The sequence below is a fragment of the Salvelinus fontinalis genome, chromosome 9 (genome assembly GCF_029448725.1).
Source record: "Salvelinus fontinalis isolate EN_2023a chromosome 9, ASM2944872v1, whole genome shotgun sequence".
Taxonomy (NCBI): domain Eukaryota; kingdom Metazoa; phylum Chordata; class Actinopteri; order Salmoniformes; family Salmonidae; genus Salvelinus; species Salvelinus fontinalis.
The window spans coordinates 56908235-56929037 of record NC_074673.1 but is presented as its reverse complement, the minus strand read 5'-3'; the positions used below and the strand labels follow the sequence as shown (position 1 = coordinate 56929037).

The following is a 20803-nucleotide window of genomic DNA, read 5'->3' as shown; positions in this document are numbered from 1 at the left end:
ATACTGTGCAATTTTCATAAGGTCTGGGTACTTTATATGGAATACTGTATGACAAAAGGGGTCTATTGAAAACATGAGATTTATTTTAGTCCAGCAGTCACAAATATAAAGTGCTTTTAATTTTAATTTTTTCAGGGCACATGCGATTTGCACCTGTCATTGAGACCGCGGGATGACACAGTCTGTAACGGTCGTCGTAATCCTCCTCCTCGGACGAGGAGGAGAGGCGAGAAGGATCAGACCAATATGCGGAGTGGTTTGTGTCCATGATTATTTATTAACAAAAATAACCGGAACACTAATGAAACAAAATGACAAAAGAGAAACGAACCGACAAACAGTCCCGTGTGGCACGAATACAGACACGAGATACAAAGACCCACCAAACACACGTGAATCACAGGCTGCCTAAGTATGATTCTCAATCAGGGACAACGATTGACAGCTGTCTCTGATTGAGAATCATACTCGGCCGAACACAAACTTCCCAACATAGAAAATAACACATTGACAACCCACCCCAACTCACGCCCTGACCAACTAAATAAATACAAGAAAAGGAAAAACAGGTCAGGAACGTGACACAGTCCTTAAATATGGGGATTGTCTCAATGCACTCCCTCTCCCTCCATTTTGTGGGTATTCATTGTTTTATAACTTCATTGTTTGAAGTGTCTATCAATTATCCATGACCTATTTCACCAGTAGTAGCTTACATTTACTGTTAATTCCCATAATTTCTAGTCTGCAATATTTGTTTGGATAAGGTAATATCTTTTTTATTTTATTTTTTTCTCCCCAATTTCATGGTATCCAATTGGTACTGTAGTTAGTCTTGTCCCAACGTTGCAACTCCCATACGGACTCGGGAGAGGGGAAGGTCGAGAGCCGTGCGTCCTCCGAAACACAACTCAGCCAAGCCGCACTGCTTCTTGACACGATGTCTGCCTAACCCGGAAGCCAGCCGCACCAGTGTCGGAGGAAACACCGTACACCTGGCGACCGTGTCACCAGCTCTTACACCTGACATTGCGCCCAGCTCGCCACTGGAGTCGCTAGTGCGCGATGGGACAAGAACATCCCTGCCGGCCAAACCCTCCCCTAACCCGGAAAATGCTGGGCCAATTGTACGCTGCCCCATGGGTCTCCCGGTCGCGGCCTGCTGTGACAGAGCCTGGACTCGAACCAGGATCTCTAGTGGCACAGCTGGCACTGTGCTGCAGCGCCTTAGACCACTGCGTGACTTGGGAGGCCCTTTTGGTTAAGGTCATTTCTGTTAACATGAATGGACTAATTGTAAGTCGGTCTGGATATGAGCGTCTTCTAAATGACAAAAAAAGTACTTTAAAATGGAGATAGCCCACAATGTCACGGCCCATGCTATCACAGAAGACAGCCATTACAAGGATATAAGGTACCCATCTTCCTATATGTATGGTGAGAATTAACGGTAAAGGAGAGGGGGAGGGAGAAGCAGAGGAGCAGCAGATACAGTATGGAACGTTTTTTTGCATAAAATAACACATGCGCAGAATGTAAGGTTTAGTGCATGGGAAAAGGTGTGCTGGGGCACAGGTCTTGCAGCCACTGTAAAATGAAGCGCAACCAGGCCTTCTGCTGTCATTGGCCCACGGCAAGGCGACCTGCAGGAGGTCAGGATGACCAAGTAGTTTAAGGTGCTGTGTTCAGGTCACAGCCTCCCCTGGAGGTGTGGATTCGAATCCCACTTTTGACATTACATCATCTCAAGGGAGTTTCCATGGCAAACTTGCTCCTAGCTCCACCGAAGAAGGGAAATCGCCTCAGCACAGCCAGCTGCAAGAGAGTTAGTCGAGTCCAAGGGGTTAAGAACGGACTAGAACTCTATTGGGATCTACTTGTGCAGGTTTGAATCCTGCTGACTACAGCTCTATGTTTTGTCAGCCCGTTTGGAAGCTGTCTTTCCCGTAGTCGTCGAACTCCAAACAACATGGTTCACTCCTAACAAAAGGTAGACAGACAGAATTAAAGAAGACAGGTTAAAGGTTAGGTTAGACAGGCTAAAGAAATTATTTTTGGATGACATGGATTGTGCATGTGTGCCATTTAGAGGCTGAATGGGCAAGACAAAAGATTTAAGTGGCTTTGAAAAGGTTATGGTAGGTATTAGGTTCCAGCCGCACCGGTTTGAGTGTGTCACGAACAGCAGCGCTGCTGGGTTTTTCACGCTCAATAGGTTTCCTGTGTGTATCAATAACGGTCCACCGCCCAAAGGACATCCAGACAACTTGACACATTTGTGGGAAGCATTGGAGTCAACATGGGCCAGCATCCCTGTAGAATGCTTTCGACAACTTGTAGAGTCAATTCCCCAACGAAAAAGGGGGAGGAGGGTTGCAACTCAATATTAAAGCTAATTTCCTGCAATTCTACACATATTGCCATGGGGCAGAGAGAAACATCTGCAGTTTTATGATACCTTTAGCGGTATATGCAAACATTTGGTGACCCGAAAAGAAAAGTGATAGCAAACACTTGATTGACAGAGTAAGCTTTCGTCTTGCCGCTACACTGCATCTGACTAGGTAAATAACTTAATTTGCAGTTAATGTGGACTGAAGCACTGGGACTCGGACTCCAGCCATCGGGACTCGTGACACAACTTGTGACTCGACCATTGATGACTTGGACTCGGACCGAAGCACCGGGGACTTTGTCTCATATATCCTCGACCTTGGAGCTACGTAAGCCTATAAGCAACGGCACAATGTCTGGGGGAGAATGTCAGCTTTTCTCTGACATTTCGAAAGGGGACAAAAAAATGTTACGTGAATGTTTCTCAACTTCCCCAACAAATCACGAATTTGGGTCGGCGGGGCTGAAAATGCAGGAATTGTGCTCCGAACTTACGCTTGAACGTACAGATGTCTTACAATTTCGCATTCAAAGATGGCGGAAGTAAGCCGTCCGGCTCATGGACTACAGCCCACTGGGCAGTCTACATCAATTCAAGGTCTATTCCACGTTGGTTTAACATCATTTCATTGAGATGACGTGGAAACAACGTCGATTCAACCAGTGTGTGCCCAGTGGAAGGGGACTTCAGACTCTGACTCGAGGTGTAATGACTTGACTCTATCACTGTGTAGTATCAGCAATTCTCATTCAGATGAGACAGACTGGTCTCATTGATTAACAGATATTACTGAAACGGATAAAAACGTTTTTTGTTTTTTTTCAATTATGTTTATTATATTAAATATAAGGCAACATACAAACAGTACATACAAGCAGTACACAGGGGGAAAAACATTAACAACAACCAAAAACGAGGAATAAATCAATCAAGAAGGTCAAAACAAATTGTGTTGCAGTTCTTGTGTTTTTTTCTGGTGAATAAACATGACTATACTAAAAGCAGTGTAATTACACCTTTGGGCACAGGATGGTGCAAAGCATGCATACTCCTGAAAGAAGAATACACCACAATATATACACAAACATACACGTACAAACCACACATACAAATATAGCCTATAATAGCAGCCAGATATCCTAAAGGGATGACTAGGGACAGATCCTAGATCAGATTCTGGGTGTACGTGATAGCCTAGGATCAGTTGGTTAGTGGCTCAACCCTAGTTCCAAACATTTTGGCTATTGACCTTTCTAATATGCAAACGGGATTGATATTAATACCCTAACCTTACACAATACAATATTCGGTTCAAACAAAAGAAATTGAAAGTTTTTTTTCCACAGCTGTTGAAGCTGATAAGATTATTAGCTTTTCTTGAAAGGACATGTTGAAATGTGGGTTGTAACCAAAGAGCATAAGAGCAGGAATGATCCATTATCGTCCCACTTTAAATGACATTCAGCATATAAAGGCTTCATAAAGCCTTCATAACGCCTTCATAAGCACTAGATAAATGTGTTACAAAGCATCTATAAGCATACGTCATGCTTTATAAAGGGTTCAAAAATGTGGCATAACTGTATGACAACATCCAATGTCAAACATAATATAAACATGTGCTTTATAAAAGGTGGCATGTTGTGCTGAAGGATGGCTCACGCTCTGTGAAGTCATGTTAGTCACATTACACCTAATCTCGCTCCCAGACACTTCTGCCCAAATGTACAGAAGGTCTGGTGGACCAACGCATTCAACTTGGCCTTCATTAGTTGGGTTACATTTCAAGTCAAATTTTTAAGAAGAGAAATTGTGGAAATGGACAAGGTTTTGCCATAATTATGACCCTTGTGGCTGTGTTAACTAGTGATGACCAGGGAGGGGAAATGCTTTTGCTGACAGAGGACACAGCCTGATGACAAATACTTTACTCAGTAAGGTCACTCCCATAGAATTCTATGGCCACTCCCACTAAGGCCAACTTTGAATGGTTGATATCCCAGGCTTAAATGTGTTGTGTGCACAAAAGCCTTATCCAAATCAACTTACAGTCATGCGTGAATACATTTTTATGTATGGGTGGTCCTGGCAATCGAACCCACTATCCTCGTGTTGCAATGCTCTACCAAGATGCATGACAAGGTTATACATGCTTTGTGACGCCTCGATGTAATATGATTTATAAGCCTTTATTGAGCAGTGCTTACGCCACCCTTTATAAAGCACAGGTTTATGTCATATTTGACGTAGTGGTTGATGTCACATTTGACGTTGGTGGTTGTGTCACACAGTTATGTCGCATTTTTGAACCCTTTATAGAGCTTGAGACGATGGTACACTTAGATGATTTGTGACACATGTATGTAGTGTTTATGAAGCCTTTATAAGCTGCACATCACTTAAAGCACGACCCGAATTGGTCCCGAAACGTCAATAACATTTTCTCGAAGAGTTTCAACAGTGAAACAGGGTCAAAACATACGCATGAAGTTTCCTATGTCAGAACAAGAGCATTTATCGTTATCTGCAAGATTCAGTTTAAATCTGCATTCGGCAGTAAAAAAGGTACTGTGTGCAAATTTGAAATGGATCAGCTAACGGACCAACACGTGTGCCATTCCTGTTCCAGCCCAAAGTTCTAAAGTTCTCTTTCCCACATTTTTGTGAGAGGGAGAGTGTGGACATTATGTAAGTTAAGTTATTATAAGGACACAAGCACAGATATTCTGGTGGAGGAAATCGACTTTCCAAGAGGGTGGGAGACTGGACATTATGTAAGTTAAGTTATTTGTAACGATTCTCGTCCTCTTCGTCTGAGGAGTATGAAGGATTGGACCAATATGCAGCGTGGTAAGTGTTCGTCATAATTTTAATAGAAAAACTGAACACTACACAAAATAACAAACGATGAGAAAACGAAACAGATCTACGAGGTGAACAGACACTACACAGAAAATAAACACCCACAACCCATAGTGGGAAAACAGGCTACCTAAGTATGATTCTCAATCAGAGACAACGATCGACACCTGCCTCTGATTGAGAACCATACTAGGCCAAACACAGAAATACAATAACATAGAAAAAAGAACATAGACTGCCCACCCCAACTCACGCCCTGACCAAACTAACACAAAGACATAAAAAGGAAGGTCAGAACGTGACATTATTATAAGGACAAGCACAGATATTCTGGTGGAGGAAATCGACTTTCCAAGAGGGTGGGAGACTGGACATTATGTAAGTTAAGTTATTATAAGGACACAAGCACAGCTATTCTGGTGGGGGAAATCGACTTTCCAAGAGGGTGGGAGACTGGACATTATGTAAGTTAAGTTATTATAAGGACACAAGCACAGATATTCTGGTGGGGGAAATCGACTTTCCAAGAGGGTGGGAGGCTGGACATTATATAAGTTAAGTTATTATAAGGACACAAGCACAGATATTCTGGTGGAGGAAATCGACTTTCCAAGAGGGTGGGAGGCTGGACATTATGTAAGTTAAGTTATTATAAGGACACAAGCACAGATATTCTGGTGGAGGAAATCGACTTTCCAAGAGGGTGGGAGGCTGGACATTATGTAAGTTAAGTTATTATAAGGACACAAGCACAGATATTCTGGTGGAGGAAATCGACTTTCCAAGAGGGTGGGAGACTGGATAGGTATCTCATGTTACACCATTTGTTTTCAGAGCTGTACATAGTGTAATGAGGCGGGATTGAATATAGGGTTTTCACACATATTTTGTTGCTCTAGTTTGAATCAGAGTTTGATTATTTCTTACATTGTATTCATTTCATTTGGTTCATTTGGGTTCACATTGCCAAATGTCTAAACAAACAAAAATGACCAAACAAAACCACATGTTCATGCAAGTCATTTGTTTTTTTTGGACACAAAATGGTCATGTTAAATCCATCTATTACAATCATGGAGCAGCACTTGTGGGTCCCAATCTTCATATTACTTTTTGCTTTGGTCAACGTACGGGAGAGGACACCGCGCAATAGCCGCTCTCATAACTGTAAATAACTCATAACTCATAAATGTAAATGTAAATGTAACTGCCATGAGACTGGGTGTCTCATCATGGGTTGGTTGTCACAGTCACTATTACTCTAGGATGCTGTGTAGCCTAGTAATTTTAAGATTAGAATGTGTGACCTATGTGACCTGGTCAATTCATATCAACATCTCAAAACATGGAGGAGAGTGGGATCTGTGTGTTTGAGAATGTGTGAAAATAAAAAAATACATGCATTGGTACACTATATATACAAAGGTATGTGGACACCCGTTCAAATGAGTGGATTCGGCTATTTCAGCTACACCGGTTGTTGAAAGGTGTAAAAATCGAGGACACAGCCATGCAATCTCCATAGACAAACATGGCCTTACCGAAGAGCTCAGTGACTTTCAACGTGGCACCGTCATAGGATGCCACCTTTCCAACATGTCAGTTAGGCAAATGGCTGCCCCAGTCAACTGTAAGTGCTGTTATTGTGAAGTGGAAACGGCTAGGCGCATCAACGGTTCAGCCACAAAGTGGTAGGTCACACAAGCTCACAGAATTGGACCGCCGAGTGCTGAAGCGTGTAGCGAGTAAAAATCGTCTGTCTACGGTTGCAACACTCACTACCGAGTTTCAAACTGCTTCTGGAATCAAGTCCGGAAAAACAAAAACTGTTAATCGGGAGCTTCATGAAATGGGCTTCCATGGCCGAGTAGCCTAAGATCACCATACACAATGCCAAGCGTTGGCTGGAGTGATGTAAAGTTTGCCGCCATTGGACTGTGGAGCAGTTGAAATGCATTCTATGGAGTGATGAATCATGGTTCACCATCTGCCATTCCGATGGACAAATCTGGGTTTGGCGGATGCCAGGAGTACACTACCTGCCCCAATGCATAGTGCCAACTGTAAAGTTTGGTGGAGGAAAAATGGTTTGGGGCTGTTTTTCATGGTTTGAGCTAGGCCCCTTAGTTCCAGTGAAGGGAAATCTTAACGCTACAGCACACAATAACATTCTAGACGAATCTGTGCTTCCAACTTTGTGGCAACAGTTTGGGGAAGGTCCTTTCCTGTTTCAGCCGCTTGACCGGCCTGCACAGAGCCCTGACCTCAACCCCATTGAACACCTTTGGGATGAATTGGAACGCCAACTGCGAGTCAGGCCTAATAGTCCAACATCAATGCCCGACCTCACTAGTGCTCTTGTGGCTGAATGGAAGCAAGCCCACGCAGCAATGTTCCAACATCTAGTGGAAAGCCTTCCCAGAAGAGTGGAGGCTGTTGTAGCAGCAAAGGGGGGACCAACTCCATATTAATGCCCATGATTTTGGAATGAAACGTTCGACGAGCAGGAGTCCACATACTTTTGGCCAAGTAGGGCATTTGCATTTTTTGAATTATGGGAGTAGGCTATCCATGAACAATTGATTTGTTGAAAGAAGACAGGAGAGCTGTATTTCAAACCTATTTCTGAGTTGCTATAGGACAAATCATATGGAAATGAATTTCAAATTTTGCCTTTATGTTCAGTTGTGGGTAATTATATAAAAAAATATTTTACAAAGTTTAAACTGTTGAATTTTGTGAAGAATATTGTTATATACTCTGTTTTTATAGTTTATTCTCTGTTAGTCAGCAGCTCTACACTAAATCAGTTTCTCTGGGTGTGTGCCAGCTCATGCTTTTAAAAAGAATACTGTTCAATCAAAATCAATAGCCTGACCATTTCTTGTTGAAAAGAGTCTCATAAGATATCCTACTGGTAATGAGAAATACAAGTGAGTCAAAATTCTGACATCCAGCCCCCATCTCCCTTAATCTGCATCGGAAGCACACGTAAATGAGATGCGACTCACCAAATGTTTCAGAGAAAACAAGTTATGATATTGCATACATTTGATCAAATGCTCGCAGTCAAACAAACCAATAATACTGTCCGCATCTTGTTATTTTCCTGTGTTTTGTTGGTATGTGTGATGTTTATTTATTTAATAAAATGTCATCATAATAGCCAGATTAAATTTGAGAGGAATAGTCAGAGCGATAGTCAATATACTAGAAAATGTACTGTATAGGTGTGTTTTTGAGGAATTTGAGGAATCACGTTTTCTTTGAGATTATTGAGTCAGGAATGGACACCAAGAGGTAATGCTAATGTCTGATTATTTCTTTTTTTTATTGATATTTTTACAGAGAATGTGCTATCATAACTTCCTCACTGGGCAAGCATAAATATATGTATATAACATCGGATACAGTTCTTTATTTTTTATTCTGCTATTACATCGCAACAAGCACAATGCTTACAATTCACAGAAAATAGTTATACACACAATAATGTATATTTTATTCCAAACAGGGTTTGTTTTGAATGACTTCAATATTTTCCCTGGTTCAATATTACAGTAATTTACATAAACATCTTTTTTTTATCATTATACCATGTCCAGTTTCCCTGCTTTTATTACATTCATCATTTTGCTGCTTGGATTTTGTAATTTTCCTAGCGTTTTACATATTTTGTTGAATTCATACCAAACTACTAAAGTGAGGTGAAACTTTGCATTGAGACTTTTGTTTGAAAGTATAACACACGTGAGTAGCAAGCCACAACCTTGCCTTAACCCTACATTAACTCTGCATTTTAGCCCTATTCCTTGTTCACAAAATATTTTTTTTCTTCGCATTTTGTCGACAATGCGCCATTTTAAAATAATTTGAGATTGAAGTGACATACTCACCCCTCTGTATTTATTTGGACAGTGAAGCTTAAACTATTCATTTGTCTCTATAATCTATAATCCAGCATTTTGGATTTGAGATCAATTGTTTTATTTGATGCAACAGTACAGAACGTAACATTTTACTTGAGGGTTTTTGCGTGCACTTTATGTATCAAGTCCCAACATTTGAAGGTGTCAAGTATATAGACAAATTCCTTTGTAGTCCATTATAGTAGTCAAAAGTATAGGAATTGGTCTCATAGTCCTAGCATGCAATGCCTACACTGTACATCAAGCTTGTGACTCTACAAAGTTGTTGGATACATTTGCAGTTTGTTTCGGTTGTGTTTTGGATTATGCTGTGCCCAAAAGGAACTGCATGGTGAATAATGTAGGTTGTGTTCAAAACAGGTAGCCCATGGCTGATCTTTTTTCCACTAATTTGTCTTTTGACCAAATCAAAATCAGATCTTCTCTCATCAGATCTTTTTCAGACCTGATCAGATTCGTCAAACGCAGCCGAATGGTTCATTTTGGAATCACTTTTATTGTAAATAAGAATAGAATATGTTTATGAACACAACATTAATGTGGATGCTACCATTATGGATAATCATGAATGACTACTGAATAATGATGACTGAGAAAGATAGAGGCACAAAGATCTTACCCCCAAAACATTCTAACTTCTCATCATTACCAATAGTGGGAGTTTTTTGGTGGCGGGGTAAGATATTTTTGCCTCATCATTATTCAGGATTCATTCATGATTATCCGCAATCATGTTAGCATCTACATTCATTTCAAAGTGTTCAGAAAAATATGATATTCTTATTTACAATAAAAGTGACTCCAAAATGACACAATATATTATTCTCCATTCAGTTCCTTTTGGGCACAACGTAATCCAAAACACAACCAAAACAAACTGCAAATGCATCCAACAAGTTTGTGGAGTCACATGCTAGGAACATTGCATGTTAGGAAAATGGGACCAAATACTAAATGTTTGACTACTTTAATACACTAAGTGAATTTGTCCGCATACTTATGGCACATTCAAATGGGCCGACTAGATACATATAGTGCTTTAATTTCTCAACGGTAAAACAAATATGTATGAACATACCCTCAAATAAAAGGTGACATTCTGTGCTCTTGCCTCATAAAACATTCGATCTCAAATCCAAAATCCTGAAGTATAGAGCCAAATTAGAGCCAAATTAAAAGTTTTAGCTTCACTGTCCAAATCAATACGGAGGGGAGTGTGTACAACATTTGAGATGAATGCAGTCTCCACCAATGGAGGAAAAGTAAAAGCCTCATTGTCTACAAAGCGCGATCAGATTGAATCCTGACTTCAGTAAGCATGGGTACCAATGGATAATGCCCACCCACCTGCACAACATATCTTAGAGACATCACCAGATCAAATAAACCAAACAAGTCCAGCGAGAGGTTTCACGGTCGCCACTTAGCCAGCCACATAAAGCAACTCATAAAGCACAAGAGAACAATGGTCATGTCACACGTCAAAATGGCACAGAGTGGGACCAGCAGCAGTAGCGGCGGTGTTGTACATCATGCGAGCACGTTGAGGGCATCTGTGAGCATCTTCAGCTCGTCCTTGACAGACTCCAGGCCTCCTCGGATCTTCAGGGGATTGTCCAGGACCTCTATGCTGTAGGTGTAGGGGTCAAACCGCACAGAAAACGGCCTCTTAATTCCAGCCACATACGATCTGTCCGGAAAAACACAAGGCAAATCTAAAATGTATAGAAAGTCTAATATCTATTGATTGGTCAATGTCTGTCTGTCTGTCTGTCTGTCTGTCTGTCTGTCTGTCTGTCTGTCTGTCTGTCTGTCTGTCTGTCTGTCTGTCCTGTCTGTCCTGTCTGTCCTGTCTGTCCTGTCTGTCTGACCTACCTACAGTTCAATGACAGCATTCTTATTGTATCATGCATCTTTTTTTCAGTAGAGGCCAACTACAAGAAACATGAATTCAATATGCATTGAATCACAGAAAACTGATTTGCATTGCACTGCAAATACATATTAACCATCTACAGTCTAAGCCTCTAGAGGGCGATATCGACTACATTTACATTTACATTTAAGTCATTTAGCAGACGCTCTTATCCAGAGCGACTTACAAATTGGTGCATTCACCTTATGATATCCAGTGGAACAACCACTTTACAATAGTGCATCTAACTCTTTTAAGGGGGGGGGGGGGGTTAGAAGGATTACTTTATCCTATCCTAGGTATTCCTTAAAGAGGTGGAGTTTCAGGTGTCTCCGGAAGGTGGTGATTGACTCCGCTGTCCTGGCGTCGTGAGGGAGTTTGTTCCACCATTGGGGTGCCAGAGCAGCGAACAGTTTTGACTGGGCTGAGCGGGAACTGTACTTCCTCAGAGGTAGGGAGGCGAGCAGGCCAGAGGTGGATGAACGCAGTGCCCTTGTTTGGGTGTAGGGCCTGATCAGAGCCTGAAGGTACGGAGGTGCCGTTCCCCTCACAGCTCCGTAGGCAAGCACCATGGTCTTGTAGCGGATGCGAGCTTCAACTGGAAGCCAGTGGAGAGAGCGGAGGAGCGGGGTGACGTGAGAGAACTTGGGAAGGTTGAACAACAGACGGGCTGCGGCGTTCTGGATGAGTTGTAGGGGTTTAATGGCACAGGCAGGGAGCCCAGCCAACAGCGAGTTGCAGTAATCCAGACGGGAGATGACAAGTGCCTGGATTAGGACCTGCGCCGCTTCCTGTGTGAGGCAGGGTCGTACTCTGCGAATGTTGTAGAGCATGAACCTACAGGAACGGGTCACCGACTAACCAAACATATGGAATTGTTTTAAGTTAGTAATAACATGGACCATTTAGCTGATTTTGAATTTTAGGACACCTGTAGGTATAAAAAAATGTCATTTTTTTTATTTATTAAATATTACATTTGGCCTTACTGCTATTAGACTATAGAAACCCACCGAATAACACACAAATACATGGCAAATAAGAGAAGCAAAAAATATTTGGGGTCACTTACAAATGTCCTTGTTTTTGAAAGAAAAGCAATTTTTTTTGCCCATTAAAATAACATAAAATTGATCTAAATACAGTGTAGACATTGTTAATGTTGTAAATGACTATTGTAGCTGGAAACAGCTGATTTGTAATGGAAGATCTACATAGGCGTACAGAGGCCCATTATCAGCAACCATCACTCCTGTGTTCCAATCGCACGTTGTGTTAGCTAATCCAAGTTTAGCATTTTAAAAGGCTAATTGATCATTAGAAAACCCTTTTGCAATTATGTTAGCACAGCTGAAAACTGTTGTCCTGATTTAAAGAAGCAATAAAACTGGCCTTTAGAGTAGTTGAGTATCTGGAGCATCAGCATTTGTGGGTTCAATTACAGGCACAAAATGGCCGGAAACAAAGAACTTTCTTCTGAAACTCGTCAGTTTATTCTTGTTCTGAGAAGAACCATTCCATGCGAGAAATTGCCAAGAAATTGAAGATCTCGTACAACACTGTGCACTACTCCCTTCACAGAACAGCACAAACTGGCTCTAACCAGAATAGAAAGAGGAGTGGGAGGCCTTGGTGCACAACTGAGCAAGAGGACAAGTACATTAGAGTGTCTAGTTTGAGAAACAGACGCCTCACAAGTCCTCAACTGGCAGCTTCATTAAATAGTACCCGCAAAACACCAGTCTCAACGTCAACAGTGAAGAGACGACTCCGGGATGCTGGCCTTCTAGAAGCTAGCAGGTAGATCAGGTTTGAAAGCAAAAACTGATGTTAGTTGGTAAAATAATAAAACTAGTGTGAGACCGGACTATACGGCTTAAACGTGTGCGCTTGTGTGTGTATGCATTCGTGTGTCAATGGCCGTGTCTGAAATCTGTCTTGCCTACTACTTACTAAAACTACATGCTGTGTACTTCAGTGGAGGCTGGTGGGCGGAGCTATAGTAGGGCAGCTCATTGTAATGGCTGGAATGGAATTAATGGAAGGTATCAAACACATCAAACATATGGAAACCACATGTTCGACTCAATTCCATTCATTTAATTCCTGCCATTACAATGAGCCTGTCCTCCTATAGCTCCTCCCACCAGCCTCCACTGGTGTACTTATAGTACTACATACTATTTTGCATGTACTGTTTAATAAAAATGTATTCAGCAAACAACAAATATCAACATTCCACTCATCCATACTGAGAAGGCATCATCTAATGCGCAATCGCGCTTCCTCAATACTGTGCAGTGAATTCTACTTCTTGAAAAGTCAAAATGAGTATGACATCCTGGCATACTACATTTTCTAAATGTATATTTTTGCATACCAAAAAAACCTACTATTTAGCCTACAAGTATTGGTATTCTGACACGGCCTATGTGTGTCTGGTTCGTTACCTGAGTTTCTCTTTGGCATCTGTGAAGCTCTCAGAGACAAAGTATACAGACTGGTAGTTCTGGTCTTGGTAGGGCTGAATGGCAGCAGCCTCTGGGTCAAACTCCCTCCTCTCTGGCTCATCTGACAGAGCATGCTGGGCAAGACAGGGGGAGAGTGAGAGAGAGAGAGCGAGAGCGGGAGAGAAGGGGGACGGGGACGGGTGGTTAATGTCTGGATGTCTGGATATTACTGTAATTCAACATTTAATGGAAAATTTGGTTAGGGGAGGTTTATTCTGTTCCATTATATTGTCTATACAATGGCTTATCTCTAAGATGAACCTCTTAAGGATCTGACCTTTTTTTTCCGCCTAAAATGACATACCCAAATCTAACTGCTAACTGCTCAGAACCTGAAGCAAGGATATGCATATTCTTGATACCATTTGAAAGGAAACACTTTGAAGTTTGTGGAAATGCGAAATTAATGTAGGAGAATATGACACATTAGATCTGGTACATTTTTCCCCCATTTTTTCCCCATCATCTTTGAAAAGCAAGAGAAAGGCCACAATGTATTATTCCAGTTTAGGCACAGTTTAGATTTAGGCCACCCGATGGCAGCAGTGTATGTGCAAAGTTTTAGACTGGTACAATGAACCATTGTATTTCTGTTCAAAATGTTGTATCAAGTCTGCCCAAATGTGCCTAATTGATTTATTGATACATTTTCAAGTTCATAACTGTGCACTCTCCTCAAACAATAGCATGGTATTCTTTCACTGTAATAGCTACTGTAAATTGGACAGTGCAGTTAGATTAACAATAATTTAAACTTTCTGCCCATATCAGACATGTCTATGTCCTGGGAAATGTTCTTGTTCCTTACAACGTCATGCTAATTACATTAGCGCACATTAGCTCAACCGTCCCGTGGGGGGGTCACCGATCCCGTAGAGGTTTTAAGATATGGTATGATTTTAGAATGGAGAGAGAAAGAGAATACTCCATGTACTCACCACTAGCTCTCCATATGAGGAGAGGAGTCCTGCCCCGTAGGCTTTCACAATGCCACCCTGTTTACACAGACCAAACTCCACCGTGAACCAGTAGAGCTGAGAGACACACACACACACACACACACACACACACACACACACACACACACACACACACACACACACACACACACACACACACACACACACACACACACACACACACACACACACACACACACGACATGCATTCTAAATTAGTCATGTTTCCACAGCTTCACACTTCATATGTTTTGCATGTGTGGTAGGAAGCAAATAAGGAATCAGGAATAATCCAAGCCGTGTTGCAACAACAAAACGTACCGTTGACAGTTTCTCAATATCTTCTTCTGAAGCCCCCAGTGAAGCAAGACCGATGTTCTACAAGACACATGTGATCTCTGTTAGTAAAGCATGGCAGAGTATCATCTTTGGTTCATGGTATGTATACAAGGCAGACAAGAGGCTGATGGGTAGACAGCTCAAGTCAAGGTGCAGACCAGAGGCCCAACTCTCTTTCATTTTAGAACGGCTCCTTTTCTAAATGTTACTGGGGTTAAAAATGTCCATCTTCAGAATCAATACATCAGAATCAATAAAGCCAATAAAGCCACAGAATTTGTCACCTGAGAAAACTGGGCGAACACCCGGTCAGCCAGAATGGGGACGTGGCCCAGGAGCTCGTGCACACAGTCCCTATGGCAACATCACAAAAATAATGAGATGATGAAATGCTAAATGCACACAGTCACACAGGAGATGGAGACAGAGAGTGAGAGTGAGAGTAAGATGCCCAGTACATATTTCCTCCAGTTATCATACAGAAAGTGCATGATGCTGTCTCTATCTAAGAAGGTGCAGATAAGGAAGAGAGAGGTATGGAAAGAGAGAAATACATGATACAGGGACAGAGAGCTGTTTGGACTGCAGACCTGAGTTGAAATACTATTTGAAATCTTTCAAAATACCTTGTAAGATATGCATAATAAGTCATAGAATTGCAGAATTGCAGGAAATTGTAGGAGGACCCCCCCCACTGACAAGCGGTTTCGACTCGCTGTTCACATTTGAGGTTTGGTCCAACAGAAGGTCTAACCAAATTATTCATAATGTGTTTCGGTGTCCATATTATGGACACCTGAACACATTGAGATATTATTTTACTGTAATAGAGGAGAACTTTTCTAACAATCCCCTTGCTTTGTCTCAAGTCCTCAAATTGCACGCAGAGCAGACACTACTAAAAAACAGTAGTATCAATGAACATTGATTCTGGAAAATGTATGCTCTGTACTACATACCACTAGCAGGATTCTATCCAAAGACTGTCGTACTAGCTGTCTAGTCTGTGTTTTATAAATGTGCAATAAGCATAAAACACAATTATATAAGGAATTGGCAACACATTCTCATTCTGAGAAATAAGGCAGGCCACTCGATTTCAACATGAACAAATGCTGTTCAAACAGTTGGAGACGGACAGAGGGGTGTGTTCATAACAATTCAACTGTTCTGCCTTGTTAGCTAGCAAATAGATACACGTTGGATAAACTTGAAATAAAAAGAGTAGCTGGCTGCTCACTAGCACGTGGGCTTGTACTTGAGAGATTGTTGATGAGACCTGGGTTAATTTTCTATAATGCCTACAAGAAGTTAGTCATTATTAGTGAATTTGCATTATGAATGTTTTTGGTATTTGTTTTACAAAATGGTATTGTCATCGACAGACTTGAAAGTCAGATCAGTTTTCTGCCCTATCTAACTCTAACCCCACATAAGGGACGCATGTGGCAGCTCCCTTACGATTGATGAGGATTTTCATAGGGAAAATGGACGGTCCCTAACTAGACGTCCACAGGTGCTATTACAATAGACAGACGGCCTCAGGTCACACCCCAAGGCCTGGTCTCTGGGAAGTAAAAAAATAAAGTGACCAGGACACTCGGATTCCGAGATATACATATTATTATTATTTTTTTTATGTAATGTTGTACCCGGAAAATTCCACCAGATGGCGACTGACTGTATATGGCAAATAGACATTTCATAATCAAATGGACATGGCCGTTTCTTGTAAATGGAACAGACTTCAAAGACGAAACTCAGTGAGCATAGGGGTGGCCAAATGTACTTTTAGCCCTGAAACAAGTTGGCGTCGAGGCCACAACGCTCACAACTTCTTATGGCTGGGGGCAGTATTGAGTAGCTTGGATGAATAAGGTGCCCAGAGTAAACTGCCTGCTACTCAGGCCCAGAAGCTAAGATATGCATATTATCAGTAGATTTGGATAGAAAACACTCTAAAACTGTTTGAATGATGTCTGTGAGTATAACAGAACTCATATGGCAGGCAAAAACCTGAGAAAAATCCAACCAGGAACTGGGAAATCTGAGGTTTGTAGGTTTTCAAGTCTTTGCCTATCCAATATACAGTGTAAAACTTGGTCCGATTGCACTTCCTAAGGCTTCCACTAGATGTCAACAGTCTTTAGAACCTTGTTTCAGGCTTCTACTGTGAAGGGGGAGAGAATAAGCTGTTTGAGTCAGGTGTCTGGCAGAATGCCATGAGCTAAATCTCGCGCAGCCGTGAGCACAAGCTCTGTTCCTTTTCCTTTCTCAAGACAAAGGAATTGTCCGGTTGGAATATTATTGAAGATTTATGATAAACACATCCTAAAGATTGATTCGATACATCGTTTGACATGTTTCTACGAACTGTAATGGAACTGTCATCTGAACTAAGTGCTTGCGCCTTGTGAATTTGGATTTGTGAACTAAACGCACAAACAAAAAGGAGGTATTTGGACATAAATGATGGACTTTATCGAACAAAACAAACATTTATTGTGGAACTGGGATTCCTTGGAGTGCATTCCGATGAAGATCATCAAAGGTACGTGAATATTTATAATGCTATTTCTGACTTCTGTTGACTCCACAACATGGCGGGTATCTGGATGGCTTGTTTTGGTCTCTGACCGCTGTACTCAGATTATTGCATGGTGTGCTTTTTCCGTAAAGCTTTTTTTGAAATCTGACACAGGAAGAGGAGAAGTATATCTTTAATTCCATGTATAATACTTGTATTTTCATCAACATTTATGATGAGTATTTCTGTAAATTGATGTGGCTCTCTGCAAAATCCCTGGATGTTTTGGAAGCAAAACATAAGAACATAAGAACATAACGCGCCAATGTAAACTGAGATTTTTGGATATAAATATGAACTTTATCTAACAAAACATACATGTATTGTGTAACATGAAGTCCTATGAGTGTCATCTGATGAAGATCATCAAAGGTTGATTAATTTTATCTCTATTTCTGCTTTTTGTGACTCCTCCCTTTGGCTGGAAAAATGGCTGTGTTTTTCTGTGACTAGGTGCTGACCTAACATAATCACATGGTATGCTTTCGTCGTAAAGCCTTTTTGAAATCGGACACTGTGGTGGGATTAACAAGAAGTTTATCTTTAAAATGGTGTAAAATACTTGTATGTTTGAGGAATTTTAATTATGAGCTTTCTGTTGTTTGAATTTGGCGCCCTGCACTTTCACTGGCTGTTGTCAAATCGATCCCTTTAGCGGGATTTCAGCCGTAAGAAGTTAATCCACATTTTGTGGGATTAAAGGTCAAAAATGGTAATACAGCAGTAATTTGACCGCTTCATGTCAAAGTACATGAACCTACGCTGTAAGGAAAAATAGAACCAGCATTTATCTATTGTAGTTTACGAGAAATCGTACAACACCCATTTCATGATGCTAAAACAAATGTTTAAAAAAATATATATTTTTATAGATCCAGTTGAGGTGTGTTAAGCCGAATCCGTCAACATGGAGTGACACACTGTGGGGCTTACAGACACACAGAGCCTGTGTTCGCACCATCAAAGAATAGTCAGAACTAGAGCTCTGATACTTTATAAACCTGTTCTAGGGCTTAAGTCGGTAGCGCACGGTGAGTTATGTGGCTCTAGAAGGTTCTCAGACCGCGAAACAGCCTCGTCCATTTGCAATATCTTCAATACATTTTTAACGTTGTGAAAATGACAACATTTAGAAAAGTCCCAGAATCACAAGACTAGGTGCATTGAAACCGCCTCGGCCCATAGAGACGGACCCTACAAGCACCAATTAAGGTCTCTGCTCGGGCTCCGAATGACCTATCGAGCCAAAACTCGGGATTCGGGGTTGCCTCAGCTAGGCCTACACATAATGTCCGAACTGGAACCACAGCTAGAACGTAACTACGTGTTTTACTTTTTTTTATGGTTTAAACAGAAGGCGCTGTGTGAATTTTGGGCCGGCTCTAAAATATGTGATATTTGGCTTCTAAACGAGTTGGACAAAGTGGGTTTGGTGACAGTATGTATCAGTTTGGTGTCAGTATGATATCCTATTGACTGATGGATGGCTGACTTTATGGCTGACTTATTGTCTATTTCCAATAACCAAATGGACAGGCTGAAATCAACACTGAAAGGGTTGGCAAATGGCCTAACCGTAGTCTCTGGGATGTGCCGAGTTTAACGAGGTGCCCCACTTGCCGGTAGCTCGCTTGGTCTGACCGCAGCGACTGTGCAAAAAGTAGGCCCAGAATGAAGCCTGACAATTAGTGATTTCAACATGCTTTTGACATATTGTGGCCTCTGGGTCACACAGAAACACACCGTTTTGATGGGGTCGTCGGGGAGAGGTTGGGGTGGATAAGCCACAGAGTTATTCTAGCTGCGCTCGCAGGTTCATGTAGTTTGACACATCCGAGTTTCTCCCTAAGGATAACATGGGTTTACAGGTTATGCTCTAACTTTCTGCCACATGAAATACATGCTTAATCATTTGGACAAGTATCCTGCCTCTATTGTGTTTTAGAGAAAATGGGGGTCATGTTAGCAGTAACTGCATAAAGTTACTGTGAAACCAAGGTAAATAAAAGCAATTTTTCTCAATTCCACGCTATGAGCAGTTACTGCCTTTTTGCTTAGTAGGGCAGTATTGCAAAAAAGCAGGTTCAACTATTTTGATGAAATAACGACATTATTATTGGGTCTTATGGTTGTGGAAGGCTTATATTTAGCCTAGGACTAATTTCACAAGCCCTGAATTCATTAGATTATTGCTGACTGTTTGAAATGCAGTGTATCTGACCTTTAATTGTACAGAAAAGCTTATTTAAAGAAACCTCCCCCAAAAATTGAGATACACAGTTTATTAGGTAAAGCACCCCATTCACGAAAATGAGTCACGTGGCCGTGGCTTGCTATATAAAGCAGGAAGACAGGCATCGAGGTATTCAGAGACTGTTCGATTGAACATTAGAATGGGCAAAACGAGTGACCTAAGCAACATTGAGTGTGGTGTGATCGTCAGTGCCTGGTGTTCCGGTTTCAGTATCTCAGAAACGGCCGGCCACCTGGGCTTTTCACGCACGACAGTGTCTAGGGTTTACTGACTATGGTGCGACAAACAGAAAACATCCAGTCAGTGGCAGTCCTTTGGGCAAAAACAGCTCGTTGATGAGAGGTCAAAGGAGAATTGCAAGGGGGTATGCTCCAAAACGTTTTGTGTGGGTTCAAGTCCCCTACGCGACTCGAATTAGAAAAACGATCTCCTGCTGGTCCTCGAGTCAAATAATGCATATGTGATGTTTGTAGATCATTTTAATAATGTATGTACAAGGTTGTACAGTTAAATGTACACGTCTGTGCAATATATGTAATAAACATGATTATTAACAGTGTGTCTACAGGGCTGAAGAAAGATGCCTCATTAAATGTATTATTATTGTTCATTATCAAGGTGGTGCACTTCCCTTTGCAACACAATAACACAAATGTAATTGTACATTAAAAAAAATGAATAATCTGATCTGGGATTCAAACCCTTGCCGCAATCTACGAAAATTATCAGGAGCTTGGCTTACTACACTGTGAGCTATTTAACCAGTCAGTTAAACACATGTGATTTAGTAACTTTGATCAGCAGAACTTCTGTTTGGAACACTTTCATGAAAAACGGTTAGATCCCGTCCAACTACAGAACGTCAACGTTTTTAATTGGCTGATGTGGAATTTGTTACATTATAGTTAGTCGCATGTCATTTGCGGCATGCATGATCTTGAGCAAAGTCATTATAGCCTATCATTTCACTTCCCCTGTGAGAACCATGACCACGGGTTTATTTGTCTTTGCTGTACCACAGTCGAAACCTGACAACAGACTGCCTACCAAAGG

General features: G+C 41.3%; 1 protein-coding gene across 1 annotated transcript in view; it reads right to left on the bottom strand.

The window, feature by feature from the left end:
* Window positions 1-8558: 8558 nt before the first annotated feature.
* Window positions 8559-20803, bottom strand: part of th (tyrosine hydroxylase) — a 29538-nt gene continuing 17293 nt past the window's right edge. The window contains exons 9-13 of the mRNA XM_055934930.1: window positions 15194-15263; window positions 14892-14948; window positions 14550-14645; window positions 13552-13685; window positions 8559-10876 (exon numbers count right to left, since the gene is read on the bottom strand). Of these exons, the coding sequence (XP_055790905.1) occupies window positions 10717-10876; window positions 13552-13685; window positions 14550-14645; window positions 14892-14948; window positions 15194-15263 (517 nt within the window). The 3' untranslated portion in view covers window positions 8559-10716. The remainder of the gene's footprint in view (window positions 10877-13551; window positions 13686-14549; window positions 14646-14891; window positions 14949-15193; window positions 15264-20803) is intronic.